The 18,329-nt window shown below is 40.6% G+C and overlaps 1 protein-coding gene across 10 annotated transcripts in view; it reads left to right on the forward strand.

Annotated features, from left to right (window-relative positions):
- Tcf4 (transcription factor 4) overlaps window positions 1–18,329 on the forward strand; it is a 345,876-nt gene that overhangs the window by 212,061 nt on the left and 115,486 nt on the right. For 8 of the 10 annotated variants that reach the window (XM_031365973.1, XM_031365964.1, XM_031365971.1 and 5 more), the window contains 2 exons: window positions 11,254–11,383; window positions 11,852–11,901. In XM_031365973.1, the coding sequence (XP_031221833.1) occupies window positions 11,254–11,383; window positions 11,852–11,901 (180 nt within the window). The remainder of the gene's footprint in view (window positions 1–11,253; window positions 11,384–11,851; window positions 11,902–18,329) is intronic. The other 2 variants (XM_031365969.1, XM_031365972.1) reach the window with 1 other exon arrangement.

The following is an 18,329-nucleotide window of genomic DNA, read 5'->3' on the forward strand; positions in this document are numbered from 1 at the left end:
GGGGACCCGAACATGGAGTATGCATGTCTGTCAGTTCTAGCCCTTAATGTGGGCCATATACTGTAAATGAGGACAAAATCCATATATAGGAAACAAATGTAAACGTTTTGCTTTTATGTTTTAAAATGAGTCTAGTAAGTGAAGCCCTGGAGCACAGACTTGTAATCTTATCTACTTGGGAGTCAGAGGCAGGAGGATTGCAGGTTTAATGGCTGCTTGGGATTACAGAGCTCAGGGATAGCCTGCGCAAATGACATTCTTTCTATCTCTAAATGGAGAAAGTCTGAAGTGTGTCATTAGAGTAGAGCCCTGGGTTCTGCAAAGGAAATAAATAAGAGTCAAGTAGTGTGTCCTGGTGTGTGCATGCATGGGTGCCTGTGTGTGTGCACATGTCTATTTAGCTAACCACTAAGATTTCTGATGCACATCAGGAAACTTTTAGAATCTGCATTCTTCAACCATCTCCCTTCCTGTTTTCTAAATCCATCTGGTGTTGCTTTGAGTCTGAACTTAGCTCTGAGGCAGCAGCTTAGCTCTATGCAAGTCCTTTTCTGGGGAATGTTTTGTGTGAAAAGATCGAAGTGTTTGTTTCTTTTAAAAATTGATACCCAAAATTATTTCTGCCCTTTGGAAGTGTGTCTTATGCAGGATCCTTTCGTGGATTTTGCTCAACTTGTGAACTAGTTCATCAAGTCAGTGCCACATGCTCAACATCTAAATATATTTATAATGAGGTATTATGTGAACAGGCAATAAAAATATACCTGTCTTACATCCCTCGAGGAGAGAAAGAGAATATTTATATGTGCAAATGCTCTACAGTTCCTCCAAGAACTCTTAAAACTCACATCTTATTCTAACTTTGTACAGTTTTCCGGTTGTTGGTTGTTTTGTTATCATCTTTCTCAGAACTCTAAGGGCCTCTCAGAAGGTTGAGCACAGCAGCCCTGGGTAAATGGCACGATGGGTTGGAGTTTCTTTACGAAACACATCTTTCATGGAGCCAGTGTGGTCTTAGTGGAGTTTTCATAAGGAGGTTGTTGGGACTCAGAACCTGAGAGAAAGGTACATCACTGCGAATTGCTCCTCAGCACGGATGCTTGCTGGTGGCGGGAAACACAGTGAGGAGAAGGGAAGGCTGAGTGTGTGATTTAAAGATGAACATGAAATAATTGTTGGACATTTCAGATGCAATACTACCAGGAGCCGCATGAATCCAAGAGGCGTAATTACCGTCAGCGAAATGACACAAATTTGGTTGTTCATTGGTTTTTCAAATAGTTTTCGAGTAATCTTGGGTGGGTAGTTAACTTCCTTCTACCCCAGGCCACCTCATCTGTAAAGTGGGATTAATAAGTTTCTCCCCTCAAGGGGCTGTGAAAATTAAATGGGTTACTCTGGCCATCAGAGCTATTTGCTGCTCGCTGCATGACTGGCATCATTTATAGGGTGGCATGTCCCTTACTGAGAAGCCTCCCCTACCTCTGTCTGAAATCCCAAGGCGCCGTGATAAGGGAATGGTGTCAGGGCCCAGCGTAGGGCGAGTGACTTCCTTAAGGCTCCCAAGAAAAAAGTCCCAACGAGGTAGTGCTTGACTCTCATCTCCAGAGGTGTGGTTTATTTAATATAGAGTGGGAAGACCCATCCTCTGAGGAGAGGACTCAACTCTCGTAAAGCTAAGCTGCAGAAGTGGGCTTTAAGGCGGGTGGCTGGGAAAGTACAGACTCATCATGCTGAGGCCGTCCTAAGGAGAGGTCGTCACCTGAGTCTTTGCTCCTGGCCCACCACAGCAGCTGGCGTGTAGCAACAGCTGAGTGGCGTCTTCTCTGTTGGCCAACCGTAAAGGGGAATCGGGAAGATGCATTAGGAGTAGGGCCTTGGGAAGGTAAAAGAGGTTGACCGTTTGTGAGCTCCGAAAGGTTCTGTACTTGAGGAAATGGACTCAGCTTTGAGTTTCAGAGGCCTTCTTTTGTAGGGTGTCTAAGCATTCTAGGAAGGGCCCACGTGGCCTGGAGAGAACAGGATGCCTTTACCTCACATGAAGAAATGCTTCAGAACTTTGAGTCAGATTTCCCCAATGGCCCCATTTGTTTCTGAAGTCTGCTCTAGCCATTTCTCTGGCTTTGCTTCTGTCTAAGCCAACTGGATTTTAGAGGCCGAGAAAGTTGAACCTGAAGGCTAGGTGTCTAAGATATCGGAGCAACCCAAGGAGAGCCATTTCTCTGCTAGCCCGTTCCAATTCTCCCAGACAGTTTCCTATTCTGTGCTCCTCAGAGGAGCCGCCCTCTTTAAAAGGCTCCACAAGCCAGGTGTGCTGGCTCTCATGCGTTTCATCCCAGTACTTAGGAGGCAGAGGCAAGATGATTTCAGTGAGTTCAAGGCCAACCTGGGCTAGGTGCAGAGACTGTCTCAGAATCCAACCAAGGGAGTCTTCTCAAAGCACGGCCTCTCCTTGCTGTCTGTGTTCCTCTCTCCTGTGGTCTGTTCTGCTGTAGGTGTCTGTTGGGTGATGCCTATGTTTGCACTGCTGCCCAACTCTCTAAAGAACCTGGGGCTCTTTTGTTGTAAACCATGGAATATCCAACAACCGTACCTGTTTGAGGAAATTTACTCATTTTCATCATGTGAATCATGTAAAAAAAAAAAATAAAGGTCAATAACCATATGAGTGATTCGGTAAAGCACACACAGCTAAGTTCTTCATGTACATCATCAGTTCTGATTCTTTGCCTCTTCTTCGGTGGACCAGATTAATAACCAGGAAACAGGGGAAGGGTTTGTAGAAATTAAGCGGCGAGACTTTTGCACATCCGGAACCCTATTTAGCTTTTGAGTGAAGCTCATCTGATGCAGGAGGAGAAAAATCGTAGGATGATACTGCAAGTGGATGTTCAGGGACTGTGTGTCCACTGGCACGGGGTAGAGGATATGTTCATAACTATAATAGTTGAAATCCCGTAAGCACATTCCCTGGCTAATTAGTTAACTTAATCAGTTGACCTTTACTTTTGGCACAGAACGTATCAGGATCCACTGTGCCAGACACCAAGGTCACAGTCACAAGGGAGCTCACTCTCTGCCTGGAGGGACCACCCAGTCTATAGTGAACAATCACAGACAACAAGTTTCTAAGCATTTTCCATCCTCTCAGTAATTCTCGCAGTGGGTGTGATCATTCTATCATATCCCAGACGAGCCAGACATCCACTCTGATTTCATATCCAGGTCACCTAGGGCTGGGTGGCATTCACATGTAGCTCTGCTGTGGAGTCTACTGTGTTAGATGATTCTTCTGCAGGAAGGAGAGAGGGATTCCTAATTCCCTAACCGTAGTTCATAGTTCCAACTGGTGATGAGGGACTTGGGGCAGAGAGAACACAGAAAGGATAGGACATAGAGGGCAAGCGCATGTGTCGGTTTCAAGTCAAACAGGCCTCACTGCTTGCTAGCCGTGTGGAATAGCACTCTACATGTCCCCATCTGTACATTGGAGGCTGCCATAGCTGCCATGTTAATGTCCAAAGGATCTGTACTTGTCTCTGGCTGTGGTCAGTAGTATTAGCAGAGTAACAACATCAGGAATGAGCAGAGGAACAGATTTGCATTCTCTCTCTCTCTCTCTCTCTCTCTCCTTGCGCTGACCCATGAAACAGTTATTCACATGCTTTAGTGTTTATATCCCTGCCTCTCCTTGCCGTCTGTGGTTCTCTGTCCCGTGGGCTGTTCTGCTGTAGGTATCCATGATAGGCACTATAGGGAGTCAGACACTGAATAGCTTAAGTAATTCCCTGTTCTGACAAGTGTATCATGCGCCATATTTCTGATCACCCATGCATTCAGGAAAGAGGGGGATGTTTAGAAGCAAAGAGTTAATGCCCATAGTAAGAGGTTGTATGTAGTTTTGGAAGGACAGTTATTCATAAGGAAAGGATATCGGGGTGATTTGAAGATTCCATTAGGCATTTACTATTGTGCTGGATAGTCTCAGTTTCCCCATGTAATAGGGTGAACTAATCACTCTATATACAGGTGGGGATCTTATTGCTATGGTCTACAATAGGGGTAGCTTGAGACTTGGCTGTTAGACTATGATAGAACACCCTGGCAAAGTTCAGGAAGGAGACTTTGTCCCATGTACCCCGTTCCCTGAGAGGCTAGAACCAAGAGAATGGATTTTTTCTATATCCTTGCCCAGAGAGGCTAACGTTTTTACAATGACCTTGATTTTGAATTCTCCCCATCCAGTATGATAAAGACTGACATGTGACAGATTGACAGTCTTTTATTTTACTTAAATAGCAACATGGTCAAGGAAGTTTTCAGCACATCCATTAGAGGCATGTCTTTAGAGGACTGCTGCTAATTCCTTTATATGTTTACAGGTCATGGCAAAGTTTTCCTGTTTTACTTTGGTACACTATTGCTAGTGAAGAGCATTTCAAGGCAAATACTGTTCAGATGCTCTTCGGCGGTTTTATATAAAATTGTAAAGTAAGTGAATTTCCTGACCCAATCTGAGAGTTTTAATTGACAAGAAAGTACTTTTGTTAAATTCTGCATACTTTACATAAGAATTTCGAAGTCATATTTTTATTCTAAATTACTGCTTGCTTTGGTTCTTTTTGTTTTCTCTCCTGAACTTTCACCCCCCCACCACATAACCAAATTAATCCTCCTTTTAATATGTAATAGTTGATCCTGACTTCCAGAATGTATTTTTATGAACCACAGAAAACCTTCTCAGTTTAGTCTATACAATAAATCATGGGTTGTTTGTTGTTGTTGTTTAGTTTGAGAAGTAATCAAATAGGTGGCTACATAAATCTCATTAATCCTTGGGTTGTTATAACTTCCATTAAAAAATGCATAAATTTTTACTTCACTATTACCATATTATACATTGTTACAGTTACCATAGCAACCTTTGTATTGCATTATAACACTTAAATATAAGATGTTTTGTTTTTTGTTTTTTGTTTTTTTTTTTTTAACAAGGAAAGACAGTGTATTTGAATTTTGCAATGTTTGGTGAAATCTAATCTGCTAAAATAAGTAATTTTGTTCAAGGTCACTTGAATTCTTTGAGAATTATGTGAATTCCCAACCAAAATCACGAAGTAAGTTTGTTTGTTTATATCATGCCCCACATTTCTGACCACCCATGCATTCAGGAAAGGGGATGTTTGGAAGCAAAGAGTTAATGCAAATAGAGTGAAAGGTTGTATGTAGTTTTGAAAGGACAGTTATTCATAAGGAAGGGATTTCAGGGTGATTTGAAGATTCCATTAGGCATTTACTATTGTGCTGGGTAGTCTCAGTTTCCCCATGTACTAGAGTGAGCTTGTCACACTATATACAAGAAGAAGAAGAAAAAGTATCAAATACATAGTCAGTAAATGCCCACAATTGGGCATTTGAAAAGAGAATGTATGAAATGGGGCCCAGGGAGGTCGGTGAAGTATCTGTTGGGCACTGGTTCTGCTGGACATTTTACATATGCGGGCATTTCTAGTTCCAATAACTCCGATAAGCCATTTACTAGTCCCTCTTACAGAGGAGGTAATGGTAGTTGTATCCAGTTAGTTAGTCCCTTTGCCTCTGAGCTCCCGTTCTTTGCAGAACTCTCTGGTCCTTTTTATTTCTTACTGTGCTTGAGTCAATCACCCTCCTTCCTTCCCTCCCTTCTCCACTCTCTCTCCTTCCCTCCCTCCCTCCCTCCCTCCCTCCCTCCCTCCCTCCCTCCCTCCCTCCTTTCCTTTGTTTCTTTCTTTCTTCCTTCCTCTTTTCTTCTTTCCTTCCTCTTCCCTACCTTCATTTATTACAGTTAGGGTTGAGCCTGTTGCCTTTCATAGTCTAAGGCACTGCTCTACCACTGAGCTACATCACCAGCTCTATTTTATTTGAGACAGGATCTTACCAAGTCGCCCCTGCTGCCCTCATAGCCCCTGCAGGCCCCGACTTTCACAATCCTTTTACCTCAGCCCCCCAATCACCTGGGATGACACAGCTGCCTCCCCAGGCCTAGCTTGGGTTTTAGTTCTGATTTCCTATGGGACACAATGTGCATCATGCGTTTAATATAGTTTATTTCTAGAGATGTCTAGAATTTCTTAAAAGAAATTTCTTAAAATCTCTTATTGCCGAGGGATAACCTCTATAATTTGTCTTTTTCTGCTACCCAGCAGCCGTCTCAGCCCAGGGTTATCTCTGCTATCCCATACTCCCCCCACCCTTTTTTTTCCCAAGTTCTCTTTTGCTGAAACCAAGCCCAGGACAGAAATCAAAGTAAGCTGCTGCAACCGTGCCTTTCTGCACCTTCAGGTATCAGGGATAAAGGCTGCCCAGGGTCTGACCTTCAGTTGTGAGCCTTGAAGTTCAGAAGTGGACAGGTGGAATTACTGTGTTCTTCATTGCCCTTCGGTGCAAGATATATTCTAGGCTGCCGAGTAAGTGCGAACAGCAGCAAAATTACGGCCCCCTCCTGCTACGTAAGTCAGCAATGGCCCTTCTGTGGTCAAAATGGCAAATTCAGCAGCAGCTATTCGATGGGGATTTGCAAAAACTTCCCCATGGCTGTTAGGAATCTTGTTCAGCAGTGTCTTTGAAAAACCTAATTCTGTGCAGAATTAGCCGGGTAGATAAGACCTCAGCTGCGATCAATGTTTTAAACACATCTACTTTGTAATTTCGTTCCATGTCTATTTTGTACCCAATGCTTGCAAAGTCTATTAGGTACCTATCCGGATATCCAACATTCGTAAGTTTGATAGCCATGCTGAATTTGATTTCCATATTAAGATAACAGACCCATGCCTGTATGGAGTCAGCTCGCCATACAAAGCCACCATACATCACTTGGGCCTGCGATGAAAGAATAGACTCGCAGCTGTGTGAGTGCTAGAATACCCAAACACGAATTAGACTCGCGCGCACTTGGCAAAAGTTCAGAAAAGGAGCTTAATCTGGTTTCATCTGAGACTGCTTTTCTCTGGTCTACAGTACCCTCCCCCAAGATGGTGTGTCTGATACCCGATCACAACGTAATGGTAATGACGCAAAAGCAGAGAAAGCCTGGAAAACGAGGGGCACATTTTCCCCCTCAGAGATTTTTTTTAAAAACCCCCCCCCCCACTCTTCTGTTGGCTTGCCCAGGTCCCACCTTTGAAATTCAAGGCCATTCGCCTATTAGATAAATTAATCATATGCCTCAAACCAGTGTGCGTAGCTCTCTGATCTCACTCATATCTATAATTAAGGGTAAATATAATCTTCCTTTTTAGAAATGAGCCACCCACCCAACCCATTACAGTTAAAGTGCTGACTGAAATGGATTAATAGTTCGGAGCAAGATGATTTTTAGTTTAACATGGGGGAAAAAAGTTAGTAATTTAAGCTTCGAGCAGTTACTTCTATTTTTGATTACCATTCAGTTATAAATCTAATTTGAGATATAAGCCGCTTCTCTGTTTCCCAAGTTTAACTTGAGGTTTACAACCCTCGTTGCGTAAGCACTGCTCAGTAGTTGATCAAGGAATGAAGACAGTCAGCTCCCAAGTGGAATAAGGGCAGGGCTAAGCTGATGCTAGGGATAGTCTACAAGTTTGCACATGCTTTGAAAGGAACAACAGTTTGACCCTCCCCTCCCAGAATCTTGACTTCCATGTAGGAATGGCTATTCCAGGCATGGCTCTTTGCTGGTGTGTGAGATGTGGCGGGTACCTCTCCAAATCTTTATGCTTACTGAACAAAGTCTGCATGTTTTATTCTTTGCTGTGTATTTTAAGGCTTGAAATTGTTTCTCTTTGGACCTGAAAAGGGGGGGAATGGCTTGTCTCTTCACATGTGAACAGTTAAGCAGGTTTACAAATATGACTTGAAGATGTGCAGGTTTGTTGTGTGAAACATCTTATCTTGCTTCTGGTGTTTCCTAGCTGACTGGAGGAGCTAAGTACCGTGGACCCAGAATGACCATAGAACACAAAGTGACACAGTGTTAAAGAACAGAAAAACCAAAAGCCAAAATCAAACGAACCAAACCAATCAACCAACCAACCAACCAAACTATCCCCAAAACAGGACCCTAAAACTTTTCTAATCCTGTTTAACACAAGGATGCACTTGCCCATTTTGAGAGTAGACAGCTTTGAAACTTAACTTCCATGAAACATAAATTTGTTTTTCAAAGCTATACATGCTTGGAGGCAATTTTATAAGCAGATGAATGCCTTATCTTTTATGTGTACTTTTTATTTAATTTGCCTTAATCACATGTCATTGACTTTTAAACATTCATGTACCCAAGTGTTTCGGCAGTGGAAATTATTTCTAATCCCTCTCATCGCCACAGAGGGTTAGGCATGTGTCATAAAGACCAAACAATAGTAAATACCCATTGTTCATTTTACAAGTAGACTCTACAATAAGAGCATATATATTTTTATCTTCATTTTCCCTGTGGGGGTGATTAAGGTCCCTTTAAGTTTGAGGAAATGTTTGTTTTTGTTTCTTTAGAAGAATGTCCCATTGTCCAAGTGGCAAAGAAAAGGGAACAAACAGATCTAAAAGAAAGAAGCAGGAATGTGCTTTTGGGGGGCTGGGTGGGGAGGGGGAGATTGCCAGGAGTCTCCAGTGGGAAGTATTCTGTGGCTTTTGGTCCTGGGATCCACGTAGCTCCCGTGGCTGCATAGACAAATTGGATGCTGATTTGTTTGTGACTGGCACACAGGAAGATTTCCTTTGAAATCAACAACAAGGAGGTCAGCCACAGCCAGTTAGCTGGGCTAGGATTATCTTTCTTTCACAGCTCCATTGTGAATGCTACTGAAACTCAGGTCAGCTCGCTCGTTTGTCTTTATGTTTGCCTACTTGCCTACTGTATAAATGTCCTTTGCTGGGACTGAAACCTTTGCTACCAGGACCAACAGGAATCAGCCAATGGTTAGACCCAGGAAAAAGAAAAGTGAATAGTTGGGAATATTTATCCAACTCTTTCTTGAGGATTTTATATATTTTTGGGGGGGGGAAGGGAAGAGAGAAAAGGAAAAATAAGAGTAATGCTTGCCAATACAGTGCCAGCACCATTGGCAAATACCAAGCTAGTCTTATTTCATGGGCCATGAATGAGGTAACTTTAACGGTAGACCATTTACGTAGAATGCAGGAACCTCAGCATACCATAAAATAGTAACAATAACATATATAAATACTATATTATTTATATTACTGTTTTCAAACGTCTTTCCTAATAAAATGAAGGCTCAGTTGTACATTTACCAATTTATGGAGAGGTAATGACTTCCTATAGTTCACACCTTTATCAGTGGAGATTTCAAAAAAAAAATCTTGGATTAATGTTTAAATAAATGTAGATTTTGGTCAAATGTAGATTTTGGTAAGCATTTCTCAAGAGTAGAATTTCAGGTTGAGATTCTCAATATTTGAGTACCTAAAATGACTTTTTAAAAATGTTTGATGTTGTACCTCTAACTGCTCCCCCCACCCCCCAGTTCCTAGAAATGTTGGTCATAATGTGTGTGGTGCTTTAGCTTGCCACTATCAATACTTCTGAATCTTGTGGCGTTCTAGAGAGGCAATAGTTGGGTGTGCTGATCTTAGGTTCTGATCTGGCCAAGGACCCAATTGTCATCCTTTGTGGCTAAAACCGAGACGCTGACAGTGAACTCCTCACTGCTTGGTTTGGTTGGTTGCTCAGGAAGATGCTTCCACTCCCAGAATCTCTTCTTCAGTTTTTTTTTTTTTTTTTTTTTTTGAAAGTGATGTTTATTGTGTATCCCTGAACACGTCCTAAGCTTGAAGTAGCAAAGATAGGCATGCCAATTGCTGTCTGTTCTGTTACAGAGTTGTCACCAATAGTCACAGAAATTCCCCGCCCTGGTCAGCTCTCTGTATGATATTTAGCTATATAGTGGTAGCTAGGAGAGCTTTGAACTTTTATTTCCCAGCTTATGGGTCATATTTGACCAATTGCTTTCACTGGAAGACATGCCACTTTGTTGAGCTATTTAGGAATCAAAAAGACTGTCTTAATTTAAAACAAGGACCCTTTGTTTTAGGTGGTGACTGCCTTGTGAAATTTTTCAGTTCTCAGCGGGTTAACCAGGGAACAGGGGCAGAGTCATAATTGGCCTATTTAGAGTATTTTGCATGTGAATAGTGTGTTAGTGAAGCATCCCTAAGTCTGTTGTGAGTGACATGGTGATTAGAATTTAGATTAGGGAAAACACATTCTGTACTTTATCAAGGACAGTAATTAGTTCAGTCAGTAGAAGTTGATTACAAGTAACGATAAAGTTAGATTTTTAGTACTTAATTTTAAAATTTCTTTATTAAATAGCAAATTTGTTCTTAATATAAATGGTACTATCTACACTTGTTTTATTGCCTATCAGAATAATTTAAAGAACAATGTGTCCAATGCAGAGTATAATCAGTCGGTTTATGTATTGTGGGTAAGTTCCTATGTAGCTTTTAGGAAATATTATGTAATCTGTCTTATGTCATCATTTTTTTTTTTGTGTGTGAAAGTTTAGCAATTGGTCACATCGTGGCAACTTGATGATGTTGTGAGAATGTTCTAGTGTTCAGGTAAATGTTGACTCCACCGGGGATTTGTTTCAATTTCTGGAAGTCTTCAGGAGAGCTCCTCGGATTTGTCCTGGTTTGCAGAGAATGCCCACTTTTGCTATAATTTTGAACGTTTGCCCTGGGATTTGAATTTCTTTACTGATCTAGCATTCTGTGCTCTATGAGAGCCTTGCAAAGTCCCTGATGATCAGAATGTGTTCCATAGAAAGTAGACTGTCCACACTCGCACCCAGTGTGTACAGCTGGGAAAATCATGTGTTCAAAAAATGAGATTCAGGTTGGTCCTTTCGAAACGTGGGTCTGAATAGTTCCCAGACTGGAGCCTGAGCTTGGGGAAAGAAAACATTCATCTTAACAAAATGACATTTTCTTATGAAATTAAAGTTTTTTATCATCTAAAATGATTTTTAAAAATATATTTGCTTTAAGGGGGGGGTACCATCTACCTTCTTCAAAGTAAAGAGTTGAAAATATGCAATTTGATGATGGCTTCCTCTGGAGCTTTTGCTTTTTTTGGCAGGTATTCTGTTCATTGTCTTAGCTCAGCAAATGCTAGTTTCTGGATCGCTCTGCTCACAATCAGGTGCGAGGTGGTAAATGCAAAAACATTAAATGTCTGTATTTGTTTTTCTGCTTTTCTCCTTCTAGCAGAGTCTCCTCGGAGGGGACATGGATATGGGCAATCCAGGAACCCTTTCGCCCACCAAACCTGGCTCCCAGTACTATCAGTATTCTAGCAATAACGCCCGGCGGAGGCCTCTTCACAGTAGTGCCATGGGTAAGAGCCTCTTCTGTTTGAATCCCTGGAGTCTTTATTAAGTTCACTTTTTAAAAAGAATTCTACACCACCCCTACTTTGCCCCAAAAGAGCCTCCCATCCCAAAAGATTTGAGCCAATCCTCATCTTGGTTGGTGCCTCTCCTATTCCCTCAGGAGATACGGTAACCTTTACACAGCACCATAACTTTTAAAAATGTTTGATTATTTTGGCGTGTCACTTGACTGAACACACCAAGAAACCTGTGTTATAAAACACAAAGTAGTCGCAAGGTAGATCCCATCTCTTCGTTTTCACCAGCGAAGGGGCATTTCATCTGTGGTGTAGCATGAAAGGGGAGAGAGTTGGCCGGAGCGAGTTGGGATATCTATGGGAGTCTGCTCTATGCCCAGGAATGTCCTGGTTTGACATCTCTCCCCTTGGAGAACTGGGCACATGGGATCTCACGGCTTCTTCATTTTCTTTCAGAGGTGCAGACAAAGAAAGTCCGAAAAGTTCCTCCGGGTTTGCCGTCTTCAGTAAGTACTGCCTGGTTTTTGCTCGGTACTTTGTCCATTGTTTTCTGTTTGGTGTCGGTAGAAGGCTAATGTGAAATCAATGAGGTTCCACGCGCCCAGAGCTGCTGTGTGCGCATCTAGAAAATGGAGAAGGTAGGAGCGACCAGCTTTACCTGACCCTCTCCGTGGTGGTGAATAGCCCCTGATGGGAGGCTCCAGGCCTCCATTGGGATTCAGCAAGTTAAGCTCTGAAGAGAGCCTTGAATAGGCGCCTCAAGTTGCAGAGCTTTACCTGTCCAGGGCTTTGGAGAGCCCTCGTATGCGTTTCATGGGTCGGTTACATTCTTTGTCCGTATTATGATGATTTATGGATTTGCATGCGAAAGGAGATTTGTGGAGCGGATTTAGGGAAAAAATTACATGGGTTTCAGCCCAGGGTGCAGGGAGAATGTCTCTATTTTCGGAAGAGGTTGGTGAATAAGAGCTGCAAAGGTGGTCACTGTTTGCACAAGTGAGGGTAGGAGAATTCAGCCTTAAGCAAAGCATTCTGGGCATCTGTAATCCCTGGGGCTGTGGAGGGGGCATGCTGACGTGATGCCCCAGGCTCCGGCCTAGGAAAAGTTGGTTATAATCACAGGAAATGCAGGACACATTGATTTGAGTTCATGTATTTGCAAGTTTTAGGTCCTCCGAGTATTTAATTTATGACGGATCCATTGCTAGTAATTTTCTCCTTACGGAAAATAAAAATATGATTTCCTCTCTCTTTTCCCTGTTTTTTTTCATTCCTTCCAGTGTTGTACATGTAAAGACAGTTTTAATGTAATCTTCTAGTATGTTAAAAAAAAAACAGGCTAATGGGCCTTATAAGTCCTTATACTTTAATACAAAATTATATTTAGATTTCTGAAAATATATTGCCAATCAGTGCACTCGCTGGTTTTATTTCATTTTTAGTAAATTGGAAGAATAATGGGCTTTGCAAATGTGCTAGATTAACCCACACACCTGTGTATTTGACTTGATTTCAGTTCAGCTCATCCAAAAAATTATTAAATGAATCTATCAGAATAAGTCGTATCAAAAGAAAAACCTCACAAATTTTGTATGCTGATTATCAGACTTGATAATGTTGAAGAAGCATCACAAAATTAGCCATAAATATGGAAAAATATTGTGTAAATAAAACTGCCAATGGCATATAAAATAGTCATTTTAGAATATCAATATGTCACTTAAAACTGTATCATGTTGTTATTTCTTGAGTTCCTATATTTCATTCAGATTGGCTGCTTTTGTAGGCATATTTTCAGCTTGAAGTTAATGGTAGAATTAATATAGACAGAATTTTAGGTGAGTAGTTCTAAGGACAATTTCAAGTGATAAAGTCCTTGAAGTTGTTTACATTTTGGTTGTTAGTGACATTGTAACTCTGAACTCAGCTTATCTCATTTTATCTGTGCTTCAGGTGAAAATAAACTCTAGGCTTTCTGTCTCTGTTTGTGTTTTGTTGTTTGTTTTGTTTTACTGCAAAAAAAATTGCAGAAATCGTCACTGTTTCTTAGGAGTTATTTGAAATGGCTACGATCTTACTAATTATCAGTAACTTCTCTTAACTCATTATAAATATTTAAGTATAAATATAAATATTTCTCTCTAGTTAGTTGGTTGGTCTCTACAAAAATGTTTTCAAGAGCTTTTTATTGCTGTTGGTGGCATATCACATTGCACTATGCTAAAGAAATCTTTCTCTTCTAACATGACTATTAGATATGAGAAACTTGTTTATATTATTCAAGTTTTGGCTTTTGATGATTTACGATTAATGCTTCTGAGAGAACTTTTTTGTGGCTAAATATGTTACAGTCGTAAGGGATACATTGATGTATAGCCCTTCTTCAAAAGATGAGAAATAAGATAAAAATCCAGTTAAGATTTAAGCAGAAAGATTGAGATAAATCTGAGCAATTTCTGGCTCCCATCACCACTTTATTGGTAATTCTAGAACATCTTGCTCCTCTTTCGGTTGGGATGTACTTTGTGTGCATTAGCTTTGTTATAGTCTGTGACTGATAAGGAGATCCCATGCCTGGCCACCGTCAAGTATGTATTTTTACTTAATTTCAGGAAACTGTGCTAGACACGGTAGCACTTTCGCTCTAGTAGATCTAGATTTCTGTATTCTTAGATCTCCATCTCCCTTATTCTTTTTTAAAGTTCAAATAAAATTATGTGACGTATCTGATACAAGTTCCTTCTAAACTTTGCTTCAACATATTCTTGAGTATTTGTGTAACAGATAGTAAACGACTGGGCTAGTACTCTCTGATAGTGAATAGATTAAAGATATTGATGCTCTCTTAAATACACATTTACCATGAGAAATAGTAATAAATCTGTTACAGCCTATCATGTCAACCCATCCCCTATCCCCCAGGGAAATAGCCCCTCTGTCTTTCATAGATGAACAGAGGAACATTTACAATATGGTATCGCATAGGCACACGTGGTAATACAACTGAGAGTCAGAGATGGACTTCTCTCACTTTCATGAGGCTCTTTCAGGCTATCTGGGTCAAGGAGGTGGGGAGAATTGCCTAGCTTTGTTTAAAAGCTCTGCTTTGCCTACTGAGAGAAGGAAGGGGAGGGAGAGGCAGAGATGATAGGGAAGGGATTGGGAGGAGGGGAGAGAGAGACAGAAAGAGAGACACACACAGAGAGACAGAGGCAGAGAGAGAGAGAGAGAGAGAGAGAGAGAGAGAGAGAGAGAGAGAGAGAGAGACTCAATATCATATCATAGTTTTGGTATAAGGCATGAACATACACCTGTACTGTGTGCCACATTTGGAGACCTTGAGTCACTGTAAAGGCTTGACACAGGATGATGATATAAGCATTACCAACAAAGGTCTTTAGAACCAGGGAACAAGAGAAGACAGTCCCTCTGGAGTGATGACTAAGGTACTTTGGTTAAAGAAAGACTGTGGGAAAGGATACTTATTCAGAGAGCTCCATCTCCTGCTGTAGAAGGTTGTCCTAATTTCTTCCCACACCTTGAAGGTTACCCTTTCAGCCGTGTCCCACTATCTCACTTCTTTGGCATCCTAAGGGACTTCAACAATAAAGCTGGGCCAATGCTTGAAGCCACTGATCACTTAGCATTTCCAGCCTTTTGAATCTACATGTGAACTTCTTGTCTGGTTAGATCTCTGAATCGTGATTGTCTACTTCACACCGTATTTCCTTGTGGTCTTGCCACTTGGCCACTTTACTACCCTTCCCAAGCTTCTTGTTTGCAACTAGCCTAATAATCATGCCAATTGAGCCATGTCTTTATGCAGAGAAAAAAATGCACCATATTAAATTACAGCTTAGGAGAAATGATCCACGCTATTTTTTTTTACTAGAAATTAACACGAAAGAATTAAAATCTAGAAAGGAATAATTTCCAAAGTGTACAGTTTAAAAGTATTCTTATCAAATCCGTAGAAAAAGGAGCAGATGTCGTTTGGAAATTTTATTGTGCCCACTCACATGTAAACATACACAGCCTTCATCTTCATATTGAAATTATCTACATTTTATCAGAAAGTATGAAGAGTTAAGCTTTGTAATTCAGACAGTTGTAGAGTTGGTTTCCACTTTAATTGCAAACTTTCCCATAGGCTCCCTCAGGCTTTCTGGAACATTGTACGATTCTGGAAATGTAAGGGTTTACCCTGAGAGCTATGTTATGGTCTCTGTCATCTCCAGTGAGATTTTCACAAAGTAAATTTTTCAGTAAAATCTAATTTCCATGTTAAATTGTAGTTTTGGTTTCTTATTTATGTCTAATGCAGGAGGAACTGGCAAGCTTCAAGTGGTCTGAGGTAACTTTGGATGCGTGGATCCTGAGGAATAGATTCTAAAATAAGATTGGAGCATCTCCAAGAAAATTTGAGGCATGAGTGGGTCCTTAGGTGGATTTGATAAAACAAAACCGTAGCATGTATTTGATACCATATGATCCCCAAGGCACATGAATCTTAGGTAAAATAAAATCTTTCAATCTAGACTTAACTATATTTTTATAAAGAGATTATCAGATGCATCAGTGAAACTGGATAATACTAACAGTATTTATTTTCTTAGAATGTTTCATCACATTAAGAAAATTGAAGGTTTTTAAATATACTTGTGAATCCATACTTTCAAGTGTTTTGTCTTTTTTTTCTCCTCAGATGCTTGAAGAAATCTCAAATGATTTCTCAAGAGAAATTGCTAACTTGTTTATTTCTTAGTGGGAGCCCAGAAGTTATATGGTTGAAAAAGACACTACTTAAAAACCTGCAGGCCATCATGCCTTTTGACAGTTGTCTTAAGGAAATTACAGACACATTGTTCTGTGTCATGTGGCACATTTTCATGTCAACACATTTTAACCCAAGCAGGAATATATCCCTTTTTAGTATGATTATGGCAGTATTAAATGTGCCATGCCTAAACTGACTATCAGCTACCTGGATTAGGGCTTGTGTCAGGAACTCTAGAAGCAGCCAGTCTTGTAAGATAGAATAAAAGGTGTCCTCAAGGTCATTTTTCTGTAGTGATACACACAAGTGTAGTGATGAGACACACAACTGTAGTGATGAGACACACAACTGTAGTGATGAGACACACATTTCTAACGGTTTACATTAACCTATCAGGTCAGCTCCGAGCATCAAATTTGAACTTAGTGTGCTCATAATGTAGCTAAAGACACTAAAATATGAGACTTGATTATATAAATGACATCAATAAATTATGAAAATACATAGCAAGGAAGGAGATGTAATTAAACCATGCAAATAAGTCAAGAAATACCCACCCACTTTATACAACATATAGAACACAGCATCAGGGATACTGTAAGAACTGAGAAAATCGTTGTCACTAAATTTTTATTTGTTCATGCAGGAAATGCAGAATTTACTAATCCAGTCTTAAGCTTTAAGTTCAGTAATGTGTTTCTCTGGAAACCAATCTCACCCTCCGCATTGCTTTTAGAGGCTAAGCAAAACGTGAAGTTTCGTATGAGATTCTGGGGTATGAAATAAATACAGGAGGATCTTTATATTCTTTGCATTGGAGGCTCGGTACTTCAGAAAGCACAGACAGGAAATATGCACCATTTGGCATTTGGCATTCCAGGCTTCCAGAAGTTTCCTTAGGAGATTTCAGTATTGTTGGGAATTTCAGAACAATCTCTCCTGCAGCTTTGAGCACACTCTCTCCCCTCTCCTAGAGACTTGTGGTGTGCATATTTTAAATATGAGGAAAAGAAGAAAGGTGAAAGTCGGCAGGACAAAAGTAAAGGCTTGCCACAGAGGGCAGATGTGTGGATCTTTCTACTCAGAGGTTGTCTTGGCAAATTAAAAAGTTATAGACCTCAGAGTCTCCAAGGAAGCCAGACCATTTCATTCCTCCTGCCCGAGGAGAGTGTGTGTGTGTGTGTGTGTGTGTGTGTGTGTGTGTGTGTGTGTGTTTGCATGCTCGCAGGCCTTGGAGGATGGCTGCTTTTTCTTCTCAGTTGCCTCTCTTAAGGTAGGCATGCAGCCTTACCTCCAGTGCGCATGACTATTTGTGATTAAGTTTTCAGACTCCGTGTTACCTATTAATATTTACCAAGACGTCCTTTATGAGCTCAGCAGCGAGAACAATATGACTGTGCTCACGTGTTAAGAAAGGAGAAATAAGTTTTAGGGAACTGTCAGTTGGCACTTTCTAGTCTTGCTTCCACTGAAGAGCATAATTTGGTGTGGAAATTTGAACTCTTAGCGGTTTAATTACAGAAATCTAGGAACTGGCTGCAGGGCTGCTTTACCTCAGAAGGAGAATGGTCCTGGGACTTCCATGTATTTTGCAATTTTAAAACTTGTTTTGGAGCATCTGGCTTCTCTATGGATTTCTTGTTTATGGACTCACAGAGATGGGGACAGGATATTTGGTTGGAAGCTATTTTCTTTTAGCTATGAAAAGTTCACACACTGAGCAGTCCTTATATTTTAAGAAGCAAAAAAAAAAAAAAAAAAAAAAAAAAAAGAAAAGAAAAAAGAAAAATCCCCTTCCAGTTAGTGACAGTTTCCGCATATCCAAGATGTATTTCTTTCCTTTCACAGAATTTGAAAGTTTTTATTTGAAGTCATAAATCAGAGATAGACCTCAGGGGGCTAAATGCGATTTCATCAAAAAGAGCAAAGTTGTATTTTCCTAAGGCAGAATAACCATAGGCAGGCTGTTGACAGGCACCTGCTTTGTTTCATTTTAAAAGTAAATTACATTGAATTTTAAGTCCCTATTTCAAAGGCGTAGCCTGGGCCTCTACTGTCCAGGGCGTGTTTGTGTAGCCACTGTGTTCCCTTTCAAAGAGCAGGAACTTTCATAAGATACTGGCAAATTCTGTAGTTTTAAGTCCCCGACTGTTTGAT

This window comes from Mastomys coucha, unplaced genomic scaffold, assembly GCF_008632895.1.
Source record: "Mastomys coucha isolate ucsf_1 unplaced genomic scaffold, UCSF_Mcou_1 pScaffold13, whole genome shotgun sequence".
NCBI classification, from domain to species: domain Eukaryota; kingdom Metazoa; phylum Chordata; class Mammalia; order Rodentia; family Muridae; genus Mastomys; species Mastomys coucha.